We start from the raw sequence: 23,573 nt of genomic DNA on the forward strand, positions 1-23,573 counted from the left end.
GTTTCAATCGGGACGTTGATGAACTTATACTTAAGCTGTTTTGTGAAAAGATGCCTAGTTTCCTAAAAAGTGATGAATTTATCAATTTTATTTTCATGCTCATGCACCAAGATTCTTGAAAGAGCCATAGTAGATAACTATATTCTGGTAGTAGGTATCATGGAGTGGCAGTAAGATATGTTGTTATTTAATGATATATCCATCAAAATGGAACTAGTTGTGAATATCTAGGTTTAACATAATGCAAATTAATAAAGTGATGTATATGTATGTTAATAGCTTCTTTGTAATGTTGTACTTCATAAAACTGTTGTAGTGAAGTGTGAATGAAAAGACTATTTGATAAAAAGGAATAAACCAAACATCATTTGTGTGGTAATTCTCCATTTGGAACAATAACTCTCAACTCGTGACATGCAGGTCACACCACGATGTAGGGTTCCTACGGTCATGGAGAAACGTGGAAAGTCATGCCATAAAAAAAGTTCTGGAAAATTCATGAAAATAAAGAAGAAAATAGCTTCCAAAGTCATGAAAAGTCATTGGAATTTATCATAGGTGCACTGTAAAAAATCTCTGTAAAACTACAGTTTTTTTGGCCCTTGAAATTACAACTTATTGCCGTTACTTCAATTTTACTGCCGTTTTCCTGTAAAACGACAGCAAGTTTGTTGATTTACCGGAAATCAGCATAAATTTACAATAGCCCTACATAAAATTCTGTTAAAAAAACATTTTCTCATATTTTAACAAGTTTTCCTGTTAAATGACAAATCGTTTACATGGTACTGTTTTAATTTACATATATTTCCTGTAAGATAACAGAGTTTCTTCAATTTAACAAAAATATTGCTGTATGTTAACAGTTCCTTGTTTTTATTTACCCAAGTGTGTGAGAAAAACAGAATATCTATTAAAAATAGACATTTCTCGGAGTTATTACATACAATTATGCCGTTTAACTACTGCATTTTAGTAATTTGAGAAAAGTACCTGTAAGATGACAAATTTTTAACCGTTTTTTATTGTTACATCCCAGGCCTGTTAAACAGTCACAATGTCTGTTAAAATACGACATAATAATCAAAGACAGTATAGGCCGTAAAAAAACACCGTTTCAGTAATTTGAGAAAAGTTCCTGTAATATCACAAGTTTTGGACTGTTATTTCGTTTGTACAACCCAGGTCTGTGAAAAAGTCGCAATGTTTGTTAAAATACGACAGATTCTTGTAATTAACAAAAACAATATACGCAGTCAAAATACACCATTTTAGTAATTTGAGAAAAGTACCTGTAAAATGACAAATTTTTAACCGTTTTTTATTGTTACATCCCAGGTCTGTTAAACAGTCACAATGTCTGTTAAAATACGACATATTATTGTACGATCAAAGACAGGATAGGCCGTAAAAAAAACATCTTTTCAGTATTTTGAGAAAAGTTCCTGTAATATCACAAGTTTTGGACTGGTATTTAGTTTGTACAACCCAGGTCTGTGAAAAAGTCGCAATGTTTGTTAAAATACGACAGATTCTTGTAATTAACAAAAACAATATACGCAGTCAAAATACACCATTTTAGTCATTTCAAAAAAGTTCCTGTAAGATGATAAATTTTTAACCGTTTTTCATTGTTACATCCCAGGTCTGTTAAACAGTCACAATGTCTGTTAAAATACGACATATTATTGTACGATCAAAGACAGGATAGGCCGTAAAAAAACATCGTTTCAGTAATTTGAGAAAAGTTCCTGTAATATCACAAGTTTTGGACTGGTATTTCGGTTTGTACAACCCCGGTCTGTGAAAATGTCGCAATGTTTGTTAAAATACGAGAGATTCTTGTTATTAACAAAAACAATATACGCAGTCAAAATACACCATTTTAGTCATTTCAAAAAAGTTCCTGTAAGATGACAATTTTTTAACCGGTTTTTGATTCTTACATCCCAGGTCCGTTAAAAAGTCAGAATGTCTGTTAAAATACGACCGTATTCTTGACTTCTAATTGCAGCTTAACAAAAACATGAGGCCGTAAAAATACAACGTTTTAGTAATTTGAGAAAATTTCCTGTAACTTAATATGACAAGTTTTGTTTACAACCCACGACTGTGAAAAAGTAAAAATGTCTGTTAAAATACTTGTAATTCAACAAAAATAGTAGGGCAGCGTTTCGTTAAAAAACACCCTTTATAAGTAATTTGAGAAAATTTCCTGTAAAATAACAAGTGTTGATCTGGTTTTTCGATTTTACAACCCATGTCTGTGAAAAAGTCAAAATATATGTTAAAATACGACAGATTCTTGTAATTAACAAAAATAATATATGCAGTTAGAAAACACTATGTTAGTCATTTTAAGTGAAGTTCCTGTATGATAACAAATTTTTAATTGGTTTTTCATTTTACATACTAGGTCTGTTAAAAAATCACAATGTCTGTAAACATACGACCGTATTCCTTTTTAACAAAAACAGTATATGGAAATTGGAAAAAATACATCCGTTTCAGTAATTTGATAAAAAGTTCCTGTAAAAGAGCGAAGTTTTGGACTGGTGTTTTCGTGTTTACAACCCGAGGTCAGTGAAAAAGTCAGAATGTCTGTCAAAATACGACAGATTCTTGTAATTAACAAAAAAAATATATGCAGTTAAAATAGGCCTAGGCCTACACGATTTTATTCATTTCAGAAAAGTTCCTGTAAGATAACTAGTTTTGGACTGGTATTTTCATTTTTACATCCCAGGCTGTGAAACAGTCTGTTCAAACACGACGTAATTAGACTAGAGTAACAAAAGCAGTAGCCATATAGGCCGTAATTAGAATAGATCCTTTTAGTAAGTTTCAGAAAAGTTCCCGTGAGATGACAAGCTTTTTAGACTGGTTTTTGGTTTTTACAACCCAGGTCTGTGAAAAAAAGTCGCAATGTCTGTTAAAATACAACATATTATTGGAATTTAACAAAAGCAGTAGAGTCTATGTCGTTAAAATACAACTAGCTTGCTTGCGCAGCGCCGTACACGTGTTTACGACGTACACGTACCCTATGCATAACGAACCAGCGCTCATCGGTTGGTATTTCCCGCCAAAACGCCCTACCAGTACGTACGTACAGTAGCAGCTCGAGCGTAATATTTAGTTCATGCAATGAGTGAGTGCAGTGCAGTGCCGGTTGCCGCACAGTTCTCGTATCAGTCGGCCATCATTGAAGACTAAAAAAGTTAGGTAAGAAAAATCAAATTATTGTTCAGATTTTCTGTTTATGACTGCTGAAGTGTGATGATCTCTGATAAAGTAGAAGGTGTAGATTATTTTAGATAGACATTCATCAGGACCGGTATGTTACAAAACGAGTCAGTAAGACTAAGAATTAAGGGTAAGAATAAGATTACTAAGAAAGATCAGAGTGAGACGTTCATGTATGTGTAAGACGGTAGGCGTAGGCCTAATATAGGCCTAGCTAGGCCTACAGTACTGGATCTAACTTAGAACTTGAACTTTATAGAGCGCTTGTTCACAACTGTGCTCTCTCCCGCGTGACTATAAATTAACTAAATCTTCAACACTTGTTGAAATAATGGTCATGATTCAAAAGTCGTTATCTTTCTTACCTAGATCTAGGCCTAGATCTAGTCTATAGGCCTAGACTCTAGACCTTGGTTATTTCACGATTTTGTGTGTGTGTGTTTTTTTTTTTTTTTTTTGGGGGGGGGGGGGGGAGGGGGAGGGGGGGGTATTTTTTCCTAAAACAGACATTAGGGTTTAGTACCGGTATACACTTTCTCCCGGGTTCCACTGCAAACCACTGCACAATACAAGTGCATACCGACGACAGTGGGTAAGGGGATGAAACAGCCACTCCCCCTCACTATTGCCAATAGTGGCGCCGAGAACAAAAAAAAAGATATGGAAAATAAGAGGAACGAAAGAGAAAAAAGGAGAAGTAAAAAAAAAAAAGGAGAAGAAAAAAGGAGAAGAAAAAAGGAGAAGAGAAAAGAAAAAGATAGAGAGAAAAAGAGGAAATAAACTTAAGAGTGAAGCTGGGTGAGAAAGGGAGAAAGATGAGGAAATAGCCACTAGACTCTAGACCTAAGTGACAATAACAATTAATGAATAAGGGAAAAACAGGGAGGGGGGGGGGGGTGACTGACTAGGTTTTAGGTTGTGCAAAACTGAGTCGGAATTCAGCTTTTCAAAAATTCTAAGCCTGACAAGGTTATAGTACACTTCTGAAAAGGCTGCGTCCGATCGGTTCCTCCAAAGAGGGGCAGAATGGTTATTAGGAAATGTGAGAAAATGTATACTGTCTTCTTTTTTCCTAATGCATCAAATATGAAATCAGTAGATACCGGTAACTAATTATCTAATCAGTCCAGCATCTTGTTCGATTGCTGGTTTTCAGACCTCCGCAGTCCCGTCCATCATAGCCATGATGGGCATGCCCACCTGGGCCGTGTAGGGAGGGAAGCCATGAAGCCGACATTAATGTTCTCACCAGATGCACCCTACTTCTTCGTACTCTCTAGTTTACATGTCTTCTTCTGCACAATGTCTGGCTTCTTTTACTTGCACGCATCACGCACTCACACACTACCACTATTACTCCACCCTGGACAGCTGTCAACGTAGCTTTTTGGGTGCAACAAATTCAAGATTCAAGATTCAAGATGCATTTTTTAATTTAAAAAAAAAGAATATTTTGATTAATTGAAGTGATCTTCATTTTCTGCATTTATTTTTGAATACTTTTTATCAACAGGTTCATCTCCCTTTTTTTCTTCTTCTTCTTCTTTACAGTTTTTGGTGTCCCTTTGTCCATTGTTAGCAGAAGGCATTTGGTACCCAAACTGGCAGATTCCTACAACAATTCATCTTTAAACTTAAAGTGATTAGAAAGGTATGTCATGTATGTGATCAATGAAAGTCACTGGGGTAGAATTATTCTCATTAATTAGCTTACCAGACCAGGCTTTCAGTAAGTTCTAGTCTATCATGGCCGAAGAAACTAACAGTAACATACATTTACATGTACGTAGCAATCTAGATGGTCAACGTAGTCATGGAAGGCAACAAGAAAAGTGCAAAATTTGTGGTACACTCTGTGCAAATATAAAAGCATACATAAAACACTGCCTAATTCACAAAAATGAGCATAATGTGCGTTTTCCATGTGCACAGCCCGGTTGCCTAAAAACCTGTGCTACATACAAAGGACTACTTACACATATGTCAAGAAAGCATGAGTGTAATCATTCAAAGCCTGGTCAAAGCAGGGACAAACCATACATAGATGCTAGTATTTCTATCAAATGTAGCTTGCTATTTTGTCAGAGTGAATGTGCTGATATTCAGGAGTTACTTGCACATTTGAGGAATCATATTGTCGATGGGATGTCTGTTCTTTGCCCATTTTCAAATTGTGAAAAGAAATTCAACAACAAGAAATCATTTTCTTCACACTTGTCAAGGTACCAAAGAGACTACACTGCTTATTCTGTTAAGCCTGCATTAATTGTACAGGGAGATCAGCTTACTCCCAATGTTCATGTTGGTTTCAGCGAAGTTGATAGTGATCTAACAGAAGAAAGTCACAATGAAAGTGAGGATTTTCAAGACGATAATGACAGTGGTGACAACATAGCTGAATACACAAGGAACATTGCATTATTTTTGTTGAAGCTACTTGCCAAGTATCTTGTTCCTGAATCAACTATCCAAACTATTGTAGAAGAGATGTATGGCTTATACAAGCTGAGCCGAGAATGCGCTGCAAAGCATGTTCAGAAAACCCTACAAGATGCAAATATTTTGAATGAAGAACTGACAAAAGATATTTTGGATGGTGTTGCAGAACTGGGCTGTAGTTTAGCTCCTCTTGAGGACTCCAGCAAGTTTGTATCTCCACAGTGTGGTGTTCTGAGATCAACTTTTTTACGAAAAAATTACTTCAAAAGGACGTTCTCGTATGTAGCTCCCATTGAAATCAATCTGGGAAGAGATTCATCTGGCAAATCTTACTTCTTTCACTATGTGCCTATTCTTGAGACGTTGAAAGTAATCTGTCAGGACAAATCTGTGCAGAAACATTTTGTTTCTACTAGGTTAGAAAATGGTCTTGGCGACATTAGTGATGGACAGATATATCAGCAATGTGCATTTTTCAAAGAAAACCCAGAAGCTTTGCAAATAATTTTGTATCAGGATAGCTTTGAGATTGTAAATCCTCTTGGCTCAGCTAGAACTAAACATAAAATACTTGCAGTGTACTATACACTTGGGAACATTGATGTCCGGTTCAGATCACAAGTTGATCAAATGCAGTTGGTTCTGTTGTGTAAAGAAAAGACGGTCAAACAATTTGGACAAGAAGCATTATTTTCCAAGCTAGTTGGAGACCTAAAAAAGTTGGAACAAGAAGGCATATCAGTCAATGGAAACCTTTTGAAGGGTTCATTATTGGCTATCTTAGGGGATAACCTAGGTGCTCATTTCATTGGAGGCTTTTGTGAAAGCTTTAATGCTGAGAACTATTGCAGATTCTGTCTTCGTACAAAAACCCAAATTCGAGAAGAGCCTCCCTATGTAGAAGGAGAGTATAGATCGCCAGAATCATATGATCGCTCTGTGCGCATCGCACAGGAAACTCAGGCCACTTCACATGCAGGGGTCAAATTTGATTCAAGTTTCAACTCTCTGTCTTATTTTCATGTTGCAAGTCCTGGTTTACCTCCATGCCTTGCTCATGACCTTTTTGAAGGTGTACTGGACTATGATTTGGCAATGTTTCTTCAGTATTTTGTTGACTCAAGATGGTTCACATTTGACTTGTTGAATGACGAATTGAAAAGGTTCCCATTCTCTACCAGTGATTCAAAGGATGTGATGCATTCAGTTAGGAAAGGCGAAAAAATTGGTGGACAGGCAGTTGAGAACTGGTACTTTCTCCGTTTTTTCCCAATGATTGTCTTTTCATTTGTCAGTGATCCTGAAAACCCAGTTTGGGAGCTGATGCTAAAGTTGAAGAGTATAGTAGAGATTGTTGTGTCACCCATGATTGATCATTCTGAGCTAGCCTATCTCAAGGTACTTGTAGAAGAATATCTTGAAGACAGGCGAAGGTTATTCCCAGATAAGAGGCTTAGGCCTAAGCACCATTTCTTAAGCCATTATCCTTGGCTCATATTGAAGTTTGGCCCTCTGACAAGAGTATGGACCCTTCGCTTTGAGAGTAAACATGTTTTTTTCAAAAGATGTGTACGTTACTCTTCAAACTTCAAAAATGTTACAGCAACATTAACAGAAAGACATCAGTTAATGCAGGCATATTTCTGTGATGGGCAGTTGTTCCCAGATAGTGTAAAGGCTGATAGAGGGACAGAGTTTGACCCTTCTCTCTATGCCACCAATATTCAAAGAGCTGTGCATTCAAGGCCCATTCTTCAGCAAAATTGTGAGGCATCAGATGAGGTGACTGTTTTTGGTACACGATACAGGAAAGGCATGTATGTTGTTGTGAAGCATGCAAAATCATGGACATTTGCATGCATACTCCTGGTTCTAGTATCTGGAGAAACTGTCAATTTTGTTGCAAGGCAGTGCCAGTACACATACCATATCAAATATGGCCTATATGAAGTATACAGTGACAGCAACTCAAATGTGGTATGCATTGAATTCAAAGGTCTCGCAGATTATTTTCCTCTCACCGCATACAGAATCAGGGGATCTGAAATGATCACCCTAAAAAACAAGCCAATGTGTCAAAAGTAATGTGCTAATTTGCAAAAGCCACATTGCAGTTAATACGTGTGTTTGAAATTTATCTGTGTATAGGTATGGAGTGCCTACATGTACATGCATGATACACCGTACACAATTTTCCTCCTTTTCCCCCCTTTTATGCACCAAACTACCTGATACATATCAAGTCTACATTTCTTATTTACCTGTAATTAAGATTTCTCTTGACTTTCAAATCATATGAGGTATTCAAAAAAGATTGTTGAAGTAGCTAGCTGATACACCAATCCACCTTATTTACAGTTGCTCGATCCTCATCCATTTTGTACACAAAACTGCATTCACAACTTCACGTTAATTAATTTTCGGATGAAACTATAACAAATTCCTCTTGACTTTGATACATCCAAATGAACATTAGCTAAACAGATGTACATTATTTCCCGCTATTCAGCACATTTGCTGCTGGCCATGATGTTACTTTTTCTTCAACCCTAACAGCTTCAATAATGGACTCCTCTAGTTCTGAAAGTGATGACACCATTGATCTTGGAGTTTTAGAGGAATATGTGGCTCAAACCTTGCCATCTGTTTCAGCCAAAACCAAATCAGACATCGTGACAACATTGCTTAAGATAGGAGTAGGTACACCAGCTGACCTTCAGTACGTCAATGAAGAGGACTTCAACTCTGAAAAGCTGAAGCTCGTTCAAGTGAGGAAGCTGATGAAGGAATGGAACAAAGGTACCTTCAACATGTTTTTACTAGATGTAATTGGTTTGTACCAGTATACTTTTTGCCATGTCTGGGCATGCAATGGAAGAGAATGCCAAAGCATGTCTTAATTAATACTTTTTCTTCTTATTGACACAAGCACAGAAAGAAATTACTTCGAGAAACTCTACGAATTTGCTTTCTTATAAAAATAAGCAAAAATAATTTAAAAAAACAGCAATTACCTGAGTATATTCCGATTGATGCTTACATGGTCTATGATATTTAAATTAAAGTTGTTGAAGAGATGCCATAGAGAAAACGGCCATCCCCATCCTTCGAATGAATTTTTGTCTAGTTTGTAATGATTTTCTTTTCTTGGAATAGATCGTTGATATATTATTTCTCTTCTCTTTTGATTAATCCAGGAAAGAGCACACCTAGCTCCAGTGGCAACGGAGATCATAACTCTTCCACTTCGTCATTAGATATCCCAGGGTGCAGCTCAATTATCTCATCAGAAGAATCTAGTGCAGAAGGAAAATCTACTCGAAATGAGGCACGCTGCATCCCATGGCATAAGATGCCAGAAGAGCTAATGACATCTCTCAAGCACGGTCGTCGACCATCACCCAGTCTTAGAAAAGAAATGGTGCGCATAGTTATAGCTGACCTGTACAACCTGAACCTCCCCTTGCCAAGAACCACCGTTCTACGTGCTTTAGCTCAGGAAGCAGTACGTAAATATCCAAACAGCCTTAGAGACGAAGTTGATGGTATGATACTTGGAAGCGGATACGATAGTCTCCTCTCTCAGTTTCTCAACAGAGTGGACAATGTATCACGTCCGAGACATGGATGCCATGAACTGAAGAGAAAAGCTGACAATGCTGCTGAAGCTGACAGTGCTGGCTCAACAGCTTCAAACCAAAAGCGAGATTCGTACGGATGTCTTAATTGGCAACCACTTTCGCTACCAGAGGGGGAGACCGAGGAGTCACAAATGACAATCAAAGAGGAACTAAAGGAACTTCATAAATCAGAACCTCATGTTGATAGAAGAGAAGTTGAAACAAAAATGGCAAAGACCTATGCCTCGCAACGAATTTCGTTGAACAAACCTGATTGTGCACTGCTGGATGTTGTTGAAGAATGGCCGTATCTCTTTGATGAGAAGATTCTCCTTCTGCACTTCAAACAACTTGTAGGTATGGATGCGAAAGAAAAAATCACAGAAGGGTTGGAAAGGAAATCTGCCAAGATGTATCGCTTCTTCAGACAATCTCGGTCATTTGGAAACGTGCAAGATAAGCGCATTCACCAAGTACTAAATAAAGTGGATGAAGCTGTCCAGATGACAAAATGTGAATCATCAAAAGTCATGGGGCTGGTCTACCTGGTGTCAGCATACGGAGGAGAAGAAGTGCAACACTACATCTACCAACAGGTAATCCTATGAAGTCTGTTATTAAGGAGTTTGGGTAATCAACTTTAGTATCTATACATTTTGCCAAATTATATGTGACTTTTAAATAAAAAATGAAAACTCATTTTCCATCGTCATTAAAAGTGACCTGAGCAAGATTTTAGAGTAGTGTTCCTAGAAAGACTCTTCACAAAATCAGAGAAATTCATTTTAATTTGTCCCCATAACTTTTATTACAAGAATGAGACCAATTGCCATTATAAATGGTACAATCTTCTGAAAATCTTATTCTATAGTATAAATCTTGCATGACCTGTTGTAATGTATTAAAACGATGCAAGTGTTGAATGAAATATTGATATTCATGTTGATTATCATAACCTTATTATAGGCATACTATTAGTATACCACAGCATAAAAGGAAATAACATGCCTATCAAAAAAGTTTACCGTACCAAAACACAGCTGTTTTGGATTCTTCAAGATACAGGAAGTAATATGTGTTTATACATGTACCACCTCCAATGAGAAATATTGTCATGTGAAATCCCATGGCAGGCTTCTTTGATGCACATTTTCGTTGCAAGACACTCAATTACTAACAGTATAAAACCATTGCAGGATTTGCCTTCTGTGTACATTTTTGTGTATTTTCTTATTATATTTAATAGACATCGCACTACATTACATTACATTACATTGAGTTATTTTATTATGTTTCACTACTGTTTCGGGTAATGTGTCTGTTTCCATGTCAGGATTTGGGGCAACCACAGCAAACAAAGAACCAGCTGCCTGGACATCCATGCTTAATTTCCAAAGGTAAAAAACTAAAAATGTTTATTTGTTTTGAGCAACATACCGGTAGTTGTTTACTCCCTTGAATAGGATAATGTGGCTTAAGCTTCAATTTATTTCATGTGACCACTAAGAAAGCAACCACCTCACATGTAAGTTCCCTTAGAAGTACTAGGCAATGAGGATAAAGTGCCTTGCCTAAGGGCACTACTGCTGCAGCAAGTGGACTTGAGCCCGGGACCTCAAGGCTATTAAAGAGTCTGTGGTCTTACCCACTGAGCCACAAAAGCTCCTGAATAAGATATTGTTGTAATACCTAAACTACTTAATTATCTAAACTATTCCTTTAAGTTTTATGAATTTTCATAGAAAAATGGAAACTGGTTGTGATCCAATCATATTTATTACTGCTCTATTTAGTGGTAATCCAATGACTTCAGTAATTTCCTGGTTGGAATTTATTGGATTCTGAAAATTAATTATTGGACAAATATCCTATAGATAACTACTAATTTCTACCCCCCCCTTCCCCTCCCACCCCCACCCCCCCCCCCCAATAAAGAGAAACAAATAAAATGAATAAAAGATTATAAAAGCAAATACCATTACAATTCAATTTCCTTTAAAGCTTATTGTCATTGAAATTCTGTTTAACTGCAGTGATTGTAATAGTATGTGTTTGCTCTCTTGTTTTATTTTGTGACAAGGAGATCCATTGGAGAGCACAAGGTTTTCACTTGCTGTCGGGGGCATTGTGACAACACATGTAGAGAACCCCATCAGCGCTCTCGCAGTTTGGTTTGCTGCCTTCTATGTATTCAACCTGCAGTATCCTAAAGAAGCGTCTGGGGTACCAGAGTTTATTCAGAGGTAAGAGCCAGTATTGAGTCTGAGGCCATCAGTTCTGAATCTAATGGAAAATGTTACGTTCTCAATGGTTTTGGGTTGAGTCTGAGGCCATCAATTTTGCACTCGAATTTGGACTCGGACACGAGACTGTAAAGAACTGATACTAAAAAGGAACCTAGGAGTAACCCTAAAGCAATTCCAGATTTCAAATTTTGCAGCTTTTCCAACAGCTCAATGGTCTGTTTGGAGATTAATACAGCTCTGGTACTAAGTGTTAAAAAAAAATCAATCAAATCACAATTTTGATGTCTCATAACTTTTTAGAAAATTCACTGATGACATTCAAATTTTTGTCGCACATAGTTTAAAATGTTATGGGTATGATTTTGTTGCCATAAAAATGTTAAATTTTTCTATAATTTTGACTTCTTTTTAACTTAGTTTACAATTATGGCCATTTTCTGCAGCTAAGTGTAAAGAAGATTCTCCATGAGGATAACATTGTCTTGGTACGGGACACAAAGTTATTTCCAATTGTGGGGCACCCTTTATAGGATTTGGAGTCAATGTGGGAATTGGCATTAATAATGAGGAAAATGTTTGCCTTTGTCCAAACCTAAATGTTTGTTTCAACACCTAGTAGTTAAAAGACAAAATTATGACATGGTTATGTTGGTTGTTTCTGCTGTTAACCTAACCATCCGTACCATATATCTATTCAGTTGAGAGCCAGAAGGGCGTTAACACTATTTTGTTTAAATTCAGAAGAGCACAATCTCTGTACATATTACCTTTTTTTCAGGTGCTTCCTGGGCATCAACCCACAAACAGGATCAAAGGGAGGAAAGAGGAAGATGCATCCAGGAATACTGAAATTAGCAAATCGTCTTGTGTCCTTTGAAAACGAGTGGGCACTTAACGAATAATAGCACAACTGCCAGTTTGGTTCATTCGTTTGTTCCTTCCCACATTTTCTCCAACGTAGCAGGAAAAAATGGCATTTCCTGTATTGTGAATATGGAAATCCATATTGTAGATGATCCAGAATTTATTCACCAGGCTTATTCAAATTACAGTGTTTGTTTTTGTGCAGTAGCAATAAGAGTTTATGTACCGTTACTGAAGGAAAAAGGAAACACACCTTGCAGGAAAAAGCGCTGTTCTTTTCTTTGATAGTATTCCGTATTGCAGAGCAAACAATTATTCAACAGGATTATTCACATCAGTTGTTTTTTGAACTATTGTATTATAAACAGGTGGACTTTGTAAATATACATACATTTTGTGCATAATAAGAATATCTGAAATACGATTGTTTAACAAATCAGTGAAGGAAAGAGGAATATATGTAATTTTAAAATAAATCATCAAGATAATGATTAGGGTTACATTAGTCCTATACAGCACAGTGGACATACAGTTGATTGCTTAATATTACTATTTCTTGTGCATTTAAGTCTCCTTTCAAGCTACTTCCAAATTCTTATTTTGTATTGCAATGTCATTGCATACCTGCCAACCCTTCTGAGCCAAAAAGCCAAACTAAGCTTGTTTTATCATGTGCCGCGATTTGAGATTTCACGTATTGCATGCGTTAAATGGCTGCATGATCGAGCAGCGAATTTGTATTCGCTTTTTGGTACAGATTTACCGCGTATTGTCCGTTACACTGCCGATTTCTTAGTTTTAAAGGCATAACGTGCTAAAAAAATTATAATTCTTATTTTCAAATGTTGGCAGGTTTTTTATAGTAGTATCCATTCAAAACTGTAGGACCAATAAGCTGTCTCTGATTAGAATTTGTTTTAGTACTATAGTATCTAAACAAACTAGACTCACTACTGTTATTATACACATGCGATTTCATTTGTATGTCTGCATGATATTAAAGAATATGTAATCTCATGTTTGACAAATTGGACTAAATTTATATATGAATACATTGGTTTACAATTTGAATGTTTGCGTAATGACTATACCTGATATCATGATTGTTTGTTTACCAAATAAGCAAAATTATTAGATTTACAGGCCCTTTAATTCTACATCCTAGTGGTGATGAAGTTGATTGCTTTGCTTGATATTACAATTTGTTGTGCATGTTGGTCTCTTTTCAAGCTATTTCAAAATGTTATTGCAATGTTATGGTAGTCTCCATCCAAAGCAGTACGATCAATAAGTTGTCTGTAACGTTGTGTTTAAACTGTTTAATGAAAACAAACGTGACTCAGTACTGTTATTACATACATGCAATTTGTATATTGCATCATAAGAATATGTTATCTTATGTTTGTTTACCAAATCAGCTTGTAAAAAAGAAAAACATACTCTTTTGTTTGGGATTATTCATAAGCATGTTGATTCTTAGTTCTTGTACTGTATAAACCGAATAGACTCGGTCCTGCTATAATTTTATGTATTATAGCTAAATGTGGAGAAGAGAAAAACTTCAATTTTTGTTTGGGATAACTGATTACCTCTCTGCAAGATCATATCATCTGATCAGCAAGAAGGGCGTGAACTCATATACTAACACAGAGTCAACGCCATTCTGGCTCCAAACAGACCATATTTTCTCTTTCTGTATGCAGTTTTGCATAATTATTTAAGTCGATGATTAGGAGCAGGAATTTCCTATAAAGAATCTTTTTTTTATTGGTTCCATTGCTGTTTTATTAATGTTTAAAAACGTTTCAGTTTTGTTGTGTTTGATATTTCAAGTGTTTATAGTCCTTTCTCTGCCATATCCATGCTGGATGTCATTGTTGCAAATTACTCAATCTATGCCCTAAATGATTTTTGAAAAGTGTTGTATATGACTACAAGATTTATATATTGTGATGGTTCTTCCTTCAGGATGTTTCCTTGTTTAATTGTCCAAAATGGTTGGGCAGAGGTCAGAAAAAAAATATCATCTGACACTAAGAGATCAGTATATTATGCAGCGCAGATGTCAGATAAGTCACTCATTTCAGCCTCAATTATTCTTTTACGTTTTAGCTTTCTTTATTTATGAAACTGCTGGTCAGATTGAGCCAACCTTGCAGCCTGTAATGTCTTGTTTCATCTTTTCATGATAACTTTGTTCTCTTTTTAATGTTTTCATCATTAAAAGTAATTTGAAAAAAATATTGAATATATCTTTATTTGTTTGATGAATAGTTTAAGTTATATTGTGAAACCTCATTATAATGATCACTTGGTGCCTTTTGATATCACCTTATCATTTTAAATATCTTGTTATATCAGAAGTACAAAAAAGTGGGGAAGAAGATTTCAGACCACAAAGATCACCTTTTTGTATCGGGTGCTTCATTGCAGAGCCCATTATTATGAGGTTACACCTATTATTATTTTGCTGGGATGTATGATATACTACATGTAGTTTGAAAATGTCAGGGACTCCTTGTGAATAGTTGAAAATGTTCATGTGTACAACAGTTCAACTATTTTTGATTTTCAGTGTACATTTTGAACAAATCATACATTACTCATGTTACATCACCCTCTTGTATGAGATTACAACAATATTTTATTTGCCCTTATTTTCATTTTATTTACAGGACTTAGTATTTTACATGAACAAAACTATCATGACAAATACGAACAATGCCTGGAACTTACAGTGATCTGTTTCACAGGGAGCTGTTCAATAATGAAATTAAATATACAGAACATTTTTTGTTAAATTACAGTATGTAAAATCTGAAAACCTCATTATGCAGCACAGTTCCTGTAATAAAATAGGTTACTGTTATTTTACTAGAAAATACGACATAGAAATTACAGCAAATCTATGTAAAATTACACTATAAAACCAGCAACATCATACTTTTGCAGGAAAATCACTGTGACAATACGGGGCCCCTGTTATATTACGATAATATATAACATTAAAAATACAGAAAGTTTTTGTCAAAATACAGGTTCTTAACATGAATCTGTACATGTAAGTTTACATGAGGCTGTAAAATAACGGGCATTCCCGTCGTTCCGACTGCCAGGAAAGTACCAGTAATACAACTGGGTAACTGTTATTTAGCAAAAATATATGAAATGAAAAGACATGCATTGTTTGTAAAATAACAGGAAACAAAGTATTAAAATCTGATATTTAAACAGGAGAGTTCCTGTGATAAAATAGGGTCGCTGTTAATTTACAAGAATACATGACATAAACATTACAGAAAGTCCCCGTCAAACTACAGTATATAAAACCAGGGACATGATATTTTAGCAGGAAATCGCGTAATTAAAATGGGGTTTACTGTAATTTTACGAGAATGTATGACATGAAAAAATACTGTTAAACAACAGTTTGTTAACAGGAATCTGTAATATTACGTGAGGCTGTAAAATAACGGGCACTCCTGGCGTCCCGACTGCCAGGAAATTTCCCGTAAAAATACGGAGATATTTTTTACAGTGTGTGGGTCGTATATGGCTATGGCCTTGCAGTTTGAACTGACAAATGTGAATGCCGCTTGGATGCCGCAATATAGTTACCCACACCAAAATGGTACTTATCTGGTCATGGCAAAAGGCGAAAATGGGTACTGGAAAGTAATGGAAAGTCATGAAATTTTATTCTCAAATTTCTGTGGGAACCCTGAAGAAAATGGATGTGTACTATGAGGGTGATAAGACATAATGAAGAGAAATCCAGCCTCGATCAGTAACAAATCATAACTTTCATATTGTTTTTATTAATTGCATTAAAAAAAATTCTACCTTCCCTTTGAGCAACTTACTATTGATGTTGGATTTTTCTTGAATACATTGAAGGTCCTCAACTGTCTTTTGTTGCATGTTTCGGAATAGTTCGTTACTCTTGGTTTCGACTAAGTTAGTGATACAATATAACCTCATCTGAGCTAGTAGCAGCGAACGTATTTGATTGGCATATTTTGGGAATCCCATTGCAGAGACTGTTGATATTATCTTGAAGTACGTGGCTTTTGTTTCCAGTTGCACAATGTAAACAAAGAAAAGGGAATCTGGTTACACCAGGGATATGTGAGTTTAAACTCACATATCCCTGGTTACACGTACATAACATTTAGAGCTATGATATTTTTTTCTTCTCTTTCGTGTATTGTACAACCAGAAACTTTTCCCGGCATATAATGTTTGCCAATTGCCAACCGTGAACTTGAACAACAACAAAAAATCTATATATTTATACATGTATCATACGTTTATAAAAACAAATTTCGTGACACTGTTAGAAAACATTCGCTCTGATGCCTCTGAACCACAATTTCATTAAATCTAGATTTGCATTTGAAGATTTGAAGAGAATTTCGAGTGTTTGAGACAAAATACTTCAATCTAGAGTAACATTCTAAACACACACCAGCCCGACGTAATACAATGCCCTGACCCCCAACACGCAATGCCCCGCTAAACACGCACTGATCTCTGTTGTATTACACTCAACGTCATAAAGAAACTGCTTGCTCTTTCCTGTGCCATATCTTCCACTTCACTACCATTGAAAGTACCAACCCCACCCCCCCCCCCAAAAAAAACCCTCTGACATACTCCTCCTTTCTCTCCCTATTTCTCATTTTTCTTTCCCTGTTTCGCTATCCATCTCTATCCATCTTGATCTATATCTCTACCTCTCTTATGCTCTAAATCTATCTTTCAAGCTTGTCCCATTGTCTATTTAGCTATCTACTTGAACATCTCTACAGCCTCCCCTCTTTCTCTCCTTCTTCCCTCTTACTGGTACATACTGGCTGTAACGAGATGAGTCAATGTACCCTGAAGTCAACAGTGAAATAGCGCCACCTTGTGGCAGACTTGTAACAGTGAAAATACATGTAATAAATGAAGAGCTTTTATAGCGCTCTCTTAGAGCACATAACCTGGTTGTAACTATTTTCATTTTAAGCCTCCTAAGTATAACTAGTATGTAACTCCTGTATTAAGGATATGATATTTACACTGGCTATCCATCTCTAATCTCTACATCTCCACCTCTCGTATCATATGCTCTAAACCTCCCCTTTCTTCTCTCATTCACTGTAAATTGATACCCCCTCTATCTCTTTCCCTACACATCTATACATCCTCTTCCCTCCCTCTATCTTCCACTCTCATGCACCTCATCTCTCTCTCTCCCTTCCTCCCTTGATCCGCCCCTCACTCGCTTCCCTCCCTCTATATCCCACTCTCATGCACATCATCTTTCTCTCTCTCTCTCTCTCTCTCCCTTCCTCCCTTGATCCTCCCCTCACTCTCTTCCCTCCCTCTATATCCCACTCACGTGCACATCATCTCTCTCTCTCCCTTCCCAGTCCCTTGATCATCCCCCTAACTCTCTTCCCTCCTTCTATCTCCCACTCTCATGCACCTCATCTCTCTCTCTCCCTTCCTCCCTTGATCCTCCCCTCACTCGCTTCCCTCCCTCTATATCCCACTCTCATGCACATCATCTCTCTCTCTCCCTTCCTCCCTTGATCCTCCCCCTCACTCTCTTCCCTCCCTCTATATCCCACTCTCATGCACCTCATCTTTCTCTCTCTCTCTCTCTCTCTCCCTTCCTCCCTTGATCCTCCCCTCACTCTCTTCCCTCCCTCTATATCCCACTCTCATGCACATCATCTCTCTCTCTCTCTCCCTTCCTCCCTTGATCCTCCCCCTCACTCTCTTCCCTCCCTCTATCTCCCACTCTCATGCACCTCATCTCTCTCTCTCCCTTCCTCCCTTGATCCTCCCCTCACTCTCATCCCTCCCTCTATCTCCCACTCTCATGCACCTCATCTCTCTCTCCCCCTTCCTCCCTTGATCCTCCCCCTCACTCTCTTCCCTCCCTCTATCTTCCACTCTCATCTCTCTCTCTCCCTTCCTCCCTTGATCCTCCCCTCACTCTCTTCCCTCCCTTTATCTCCCACTCTCATGCACCTCATCTCTCTCTCTCTCCCTTCCTCCCTTGATCCTCCCCTCACTCTCTTCCCTCCCTCTATCTTCCACTCTCATGCACCTCATCTCTCTCTCTCTCTCCCTTCCCAGTCCCTTGATCCTCCCCTCACTCTCTTCCCTCCCTCTACCGCCCACTCTCATGCACCTCATCTCTCTCTCCCCCTTCCTCCCTTGATCCTCCCCCTCACTCTCTTCCCTCCCTCTATCTCCCACTCTCATGCACCTCATCTCTCTCTCTCTCTTCCTCCCTTGATCCTCCCCTCACTCTCTTCCCTCCCTCTATCTCCCACTCTCATGCACATCATCTCTCTCTCTCTCTCTCTCTCTCTCTCTCTCTCCCTTCCTCCCTTGATCCTCCCCTCACTCTCTTCCCTCCCTCTCTCTTCCACTCTCATGCACCTCATCTCTCTCTCTCTCTCCCTTCCTCCCTTGATCCTCCCCTCACTCTCTTCCCTCCCTCTATCTTCCACTCTCATGCACCTCATCTCTCTCTCTCCCTTCCCAGTCCCTTGATCCTCCCCTCACTCTCTTCCCTCCCTCTATCTCCCACTCTCATGCACCTCATCTCTCTCTCTCTCTCCCTTCCTCCCTTGATCCTCCCCTCACTCTCTTCCCTCCCTCTATCTCCCACTCTCATGCACATCATCTCTCTCTCTCTCTCTCTCTCTCTCCCTTCCTCCCTTGATCCTCCCCTCACTCTCTTCCCTCCCTCTATATCCCACTCTCATGCACATCATCTCTCTCTCTCCCTTCCTCCCTTGATCCTCCCCCTCACTCTCTTCCCTCCCTCTATCTCCCACTCTCATGCACCTCATCTCTCTCTCTCCCTTCCTCCCTTGATCCTCCCCTCACTCTCATCCCTCCCTCTATCTCCCACTCTCATGCACCTCATCTCTCTCTCCCCCTTCCTCCCTTGATCCTCCCCCTCACTCTCTTCCCTCCCTCTATCTTCCACTCTCATCTCTCTCTCTCCCTTCCTCCCTTGATCCTCCCCTCACTCTCTTCCCTCCCTTTATCTCCCACTCTCATGCACCTCATCTCTCTCTCTCTCCCTTCCTCCCTTGATCCTCCCCTCACTCTCTTCCCTCCCTCTATCTTCCACTCTCATGCACCTCATCTCTCTCTCTCTCTCCCTTCCCAGTCCCTTGATCCTCCCCTCACTCTCTTCCCTCCCTCTACCGCCCACTCTCATGCACCTCATCTCTCTCTCCCCCTTCCTCCCTTGATCCTCCCCCTCACTCTCTTCCCTCCCTCTATCTCCCACTCTCATGCACCTCATCTCTCTCTCTCTCTCTCTCTCTCTCTCTCTCCCTTCCTCCCTTGATCCTCCCCTCACTCTCTTCCCTCCCTCTCTCTTCCACTCTCATGCACATCATCTCTCTCTCTCTCTCTCTCTCTCTCTCTCTCCCTTCCTCCCTTGATCCTCCCCTCACTCTCTTCCCTCCCTCTCTCTTCCACTCTCATGCACCTCATCTCTCTCTCTCTCCCTTCCTCCCTTGATCCTCCCCTCACTCTCTTCCCTCCCTCTATCTCCCACTCTCATGCACCTCATCTCTCTCTCTCCCTTCCTCCCTTGATCCTCCCCTCACTCTCTTCCCTCCCTCTATCTTCCACTCTCATGCACCTCATCTCTCTCTCTCTCTCCCTTCCCAGTCCCTTGATCCTCCCCTCACTCTCTTCCCTCCCTCTACCGCCCACTCTCATGCACCTCATCTCTCTCTCCCCCTTCCTCCCTTGATCCTCCCCCTCACTCTCTTCCCTCCCTCTATCTCCCACTCTCATGCACCTCATCTCTCTCTCTCTCTCTCTCTCTCTCTCTCCCCCTTCCTCCCTTGATCCTCCCCCTCACTCTCTTCCCTCCCTCTATCTCCCACTCTCATGCACATCATCTCTCTCTCTCTCTCTCTCTCTCTCTCTCTCCCTTCCTCCCTTGATCCTCCCCTCACTCTCTTCCCTCCCTCTCTCTTCCACTCTCATGCACCTCATCTCTCTCTCTCTCCCTTCCTCCCTTGATCCTCCCCTCACTCTCTTCCCTCCCTCTATCTTCCACTCTCATGCACCTCATCTCTCTCTCTCCCTTCCCAGTCCCTTGATCCTCCCCTCACTCTCTTCCCTCCCTCTATCTCCCACTCTCATGCACCTCATCTCTCTCTCTCTCTCCCTTCCTCCCTTGATCCTCCCCTCACTCTCTTCCCTCCCTCTATCTCCCACTCTCATGCACCTCATCTCATCTCTCTCTCTCTCTCCCTTCCTCCCTTGATCCTCCCCCTCACTCTCTTCCCTCCCTCTATCTCCCACTCTCATGCACCTCATCTCTCTCTCTCTCCCTTCCTCCCTTGATCCTCCCCTCACTCTCTTCCCTCCCTCTATCTCCCACTCTCATGCACCTCATCTCTCTCTCTCTCCCTTCCTCCCTTGATCCTCCCCTCACTCTCTTCCCTCCCTCTATCTCCCACTCTCATGCACCTCATCTCTCTCTCTCCCTTCCAAGTCCCTTGATCCTTCCCCTCACTCTCTTCCCTCCCTCTATCTCCCACTCTCATGCACCTCATCTCTCTCTCTCCCTTCCTCCCTTGATCCTCCCCCTCACTCTCTTCCCTCCCTCTATCTTCCACTCTCATGCACCTCATCTCTCCCTCTCCCTTCCTCCCACCCTCTCTCTCTGGATTCAAACCTTACTAATAAATACTGAATTCAGATTCAGAATAAGAAATACAAGAAATACTTTAATCTTTGGCACATACTCGGTACACATAAACATGGTAAGCACAAACATGATTGTTATGAATATATTTCAAATGTAATGAAATTTCAATTTCAGTTAATTTGGTATTCTTTGCATATCATAAGTACAAGGTTGTAAACTTGAAAACTATAAGATCAAACGATAAGGCCTTCAGCATAAGGTACACAAAACTTGGTACACATCTAATCAGAGGCCCGATAGTTAAAACGAAAGGAAGAAGAAAAACAACAATCCTATTAAGTACTGGAATAATCCCTGAATTAAATATGAATATCACTCATTCCCGTCAACTTTTATCTTCAGGAAGATAGACGAATTCTATTTCTGTTTATAGTATATACAACGCATAAGGCATTCACAATTTGGTACACATCTACTGATAGTTAAAAATGGAAGAAGATGAAGAAAAAACAAAAACATCAAGTACTGAAAAAAATCCCTGAATTGTAGATGTACATACATGTAAAGTTGGGCCATATATAAACTACTTCACTCGTTCCTGCCAACTTTTCACTTCAGGAAGATAGACAAATTTGGTCTCTGTTTATAGTCAAAGCACAAGGCACACAAACTTGGTACACGTCTACCGATAGTTAAAATGGAAGAAGATGAATAAAAAACAAAAACATTGTCAAGTACTGGAATAATTCCTGAATCGTAGATGTACATACATATACATGTCCAGTAGGGCCAGATATACATTATCACTCATTCCTGCCAACTTTTCACTTCTGGAAGATAGACAAATATGTTCTCTGTGTAATATATATAGTACATCACTAATCACTCTGAGACGAGTGACTCCTGATAGGAATGGGTGCAGTGGAGAAAATCTGAGAAAAAGGATTTTCTTCCAGGTGCATGTAAACTTTCGGAGCCATGCAACTGTGTATATATCCTCAACTTGAACCTGAACAGAATGCATACAATTAGGTACAGCTTGGTCATGTAAATACTTAATAAAATAACAATTACAATACGAAACAACCTCATAGTCAATATTGCATACTGGGGCTTCTTTTATTTTCAACCAAACAGGGTAGCATATTTAAATAATAAGCACATATATGTTTGAAATTATGGTATTTTATTGCTAATAATAATATGCTTAAGGCATGTCCAAATTTAGTAAAACGGAATAATCGTAATATATCTATCTGTCGGCCTCACAAGCAAATATCCTTCAATTAAAGTCAACTATTTAAAATGATATGTGTTCCAGGCTTCTTGTGAAGGACACACAATTTACTAATACCAAAATTCTGTATTCCACTAATATAGTTAATTAAACCTGAGCATGGGTCTAAAAAAAAATAAGGAAATTTAGACCTCAAACTTTGTTAATAATACTAATACTAATATTCTAGATTTATAAAGCGATTGAAACATCTATGATGTTTCTAAGTGCTTTGACCAAATGTCATTACTCTGGTCATAAATTTTAGGCTTGCCTGCACACAATGTAACAACATTCTCCACTCTCTGGGGAGAATTTCAGCCAGATGTCATTTCAAGGTTCCTTTGTTAAACCTGCGGTTTTAAATAAAAGCCTAAACACAGTGTCACGTTTAAGAGTTCATATTGCCCCAGTTGGAAGCTTCACATGATTACTCTATATACTTCACTAAATCTCCAACCTCTGCATCCACAAGGATGGTCTTAAGCTGGGCCATATTACACCACCACCACCACCACCACCACCATCATCACCATCATCATCATCATAATCTTTCTCATATACCCTCTCTTTCCAAATATTACAATCCTCTTCCTCCTCCCTTATTTCATAGCCCCCCATCCCCCCTCTATCTCGATCGCTAATTGCTTGCCGTTTCTGTATAAATCAAACACACTGTATTAAAAAAGACAAGCGTTATAAATATGCGTATGAAACTGTATAGTATCTCCAAGCACAACTTTTAATTTAAGACAGTTCATTATCGCAGCAGGAGAATGTATCACAAATAGTGTTCACGAGAAAAGGCTGGGGGGGGGGGGGCAGAGAATTTGTCATTTCACTCATATCTGATTTGATTCGATGTCAAATTTGTATCGGTCAGGTAATGCCTTTCTGGCTCTCAGTGCAAAATATTCCAACACAAACCTTTCTTGATTAGCCACGTGTGATGGGCATGACATAGTTAATTGCCATCCTAAATCTCCTTCAGATATATCATGACGCGGCAAAACCGTGGCGTTGTTTATGCTGATGTTGAGTGTAAAATGCTTCACATTACTGTTTCTTATAACACAGAGCTCAGTGAAGACGTGCAGGATCTGGTTTGTATGCAGTTACCATTTATTTACACATTAAAAAAGGACGGTCTTGGGCGTCATATCTGTGGCATAATTATTTGTCGTGCAAAACCT

At 38.9% G+C, this 23,573-nt stretch overlaps 1 protein-coding gene across 3 annotated transcripts; it reads left to right on the plus strand.

Annotated features, from left to right (window-relative positions):
• Positions 1-2,414: 2,414 nt before the first annotated feature.
• On the plus strand, positions 2,415-14,656 carry LOC764597. 3 transcript variants are annotated; one of them, XM_001200985.4, is made up of 7 exons: positions 3,000-3,225; positions 4,798-4,897; positions 8,242-8,484; positions 8,883-9,901; positions 10,639-10,702; positions 11,386-11,548; positions 12,330-14,656. In XM_001200985.4, the coding sequence occupies exons 3-7, from the start codon at positions 8,250-8,252 to the stop codon at positions 12,451-12,453; spliced, it is 1,605 nt and encodes a 534-aa protein (XP_001200985.1). In that variant the 5' UTR covers positions 3,000-3,225; positions 4,798-4,897; positions 8,242-8,249; the 3' UTR covers positions 12,454-14,656. The 3 variants fall into 3 exon arrangements, with proteins under 3 accessions (XP_030833875.1, XP_011666288.1, XP_001200985.1); XM_011667986.2 differs by having other exon boundaries at positions 2,999-3,225; positions 4,798-8,484; XM_030978015.1 differs by lacking the exons at positions 8,883-9,901; positions 10,639-10,702; positions 11,386-11,548; positions 12,330-14,656 and having other exon boundaries at positions 2,415-3,225; positions 4,798-8,247.
• The last annotated feature ends 8,917 nt before the right edge of the window (positions 14,657-23,573 follow it).

This window comes from Strongylocentrotus purpuratus, unplaced genomic scaffold (genome assembly GCF_000002235.5).
Source record: "Strongylocentrotus purpuratus isolate Spur 01 unplaced genomic scaffold, Spur_5.0 spur5_scaffold_1, whole genome shotgun sequence".
Lineage (NCBI taxonomy): Eukaryota > Metazoa > Echinodermata > Echinoidea > Camarodonta > Strongylocentrotidae > Strongylocentrotus > Strongylocentrotus purpuratus.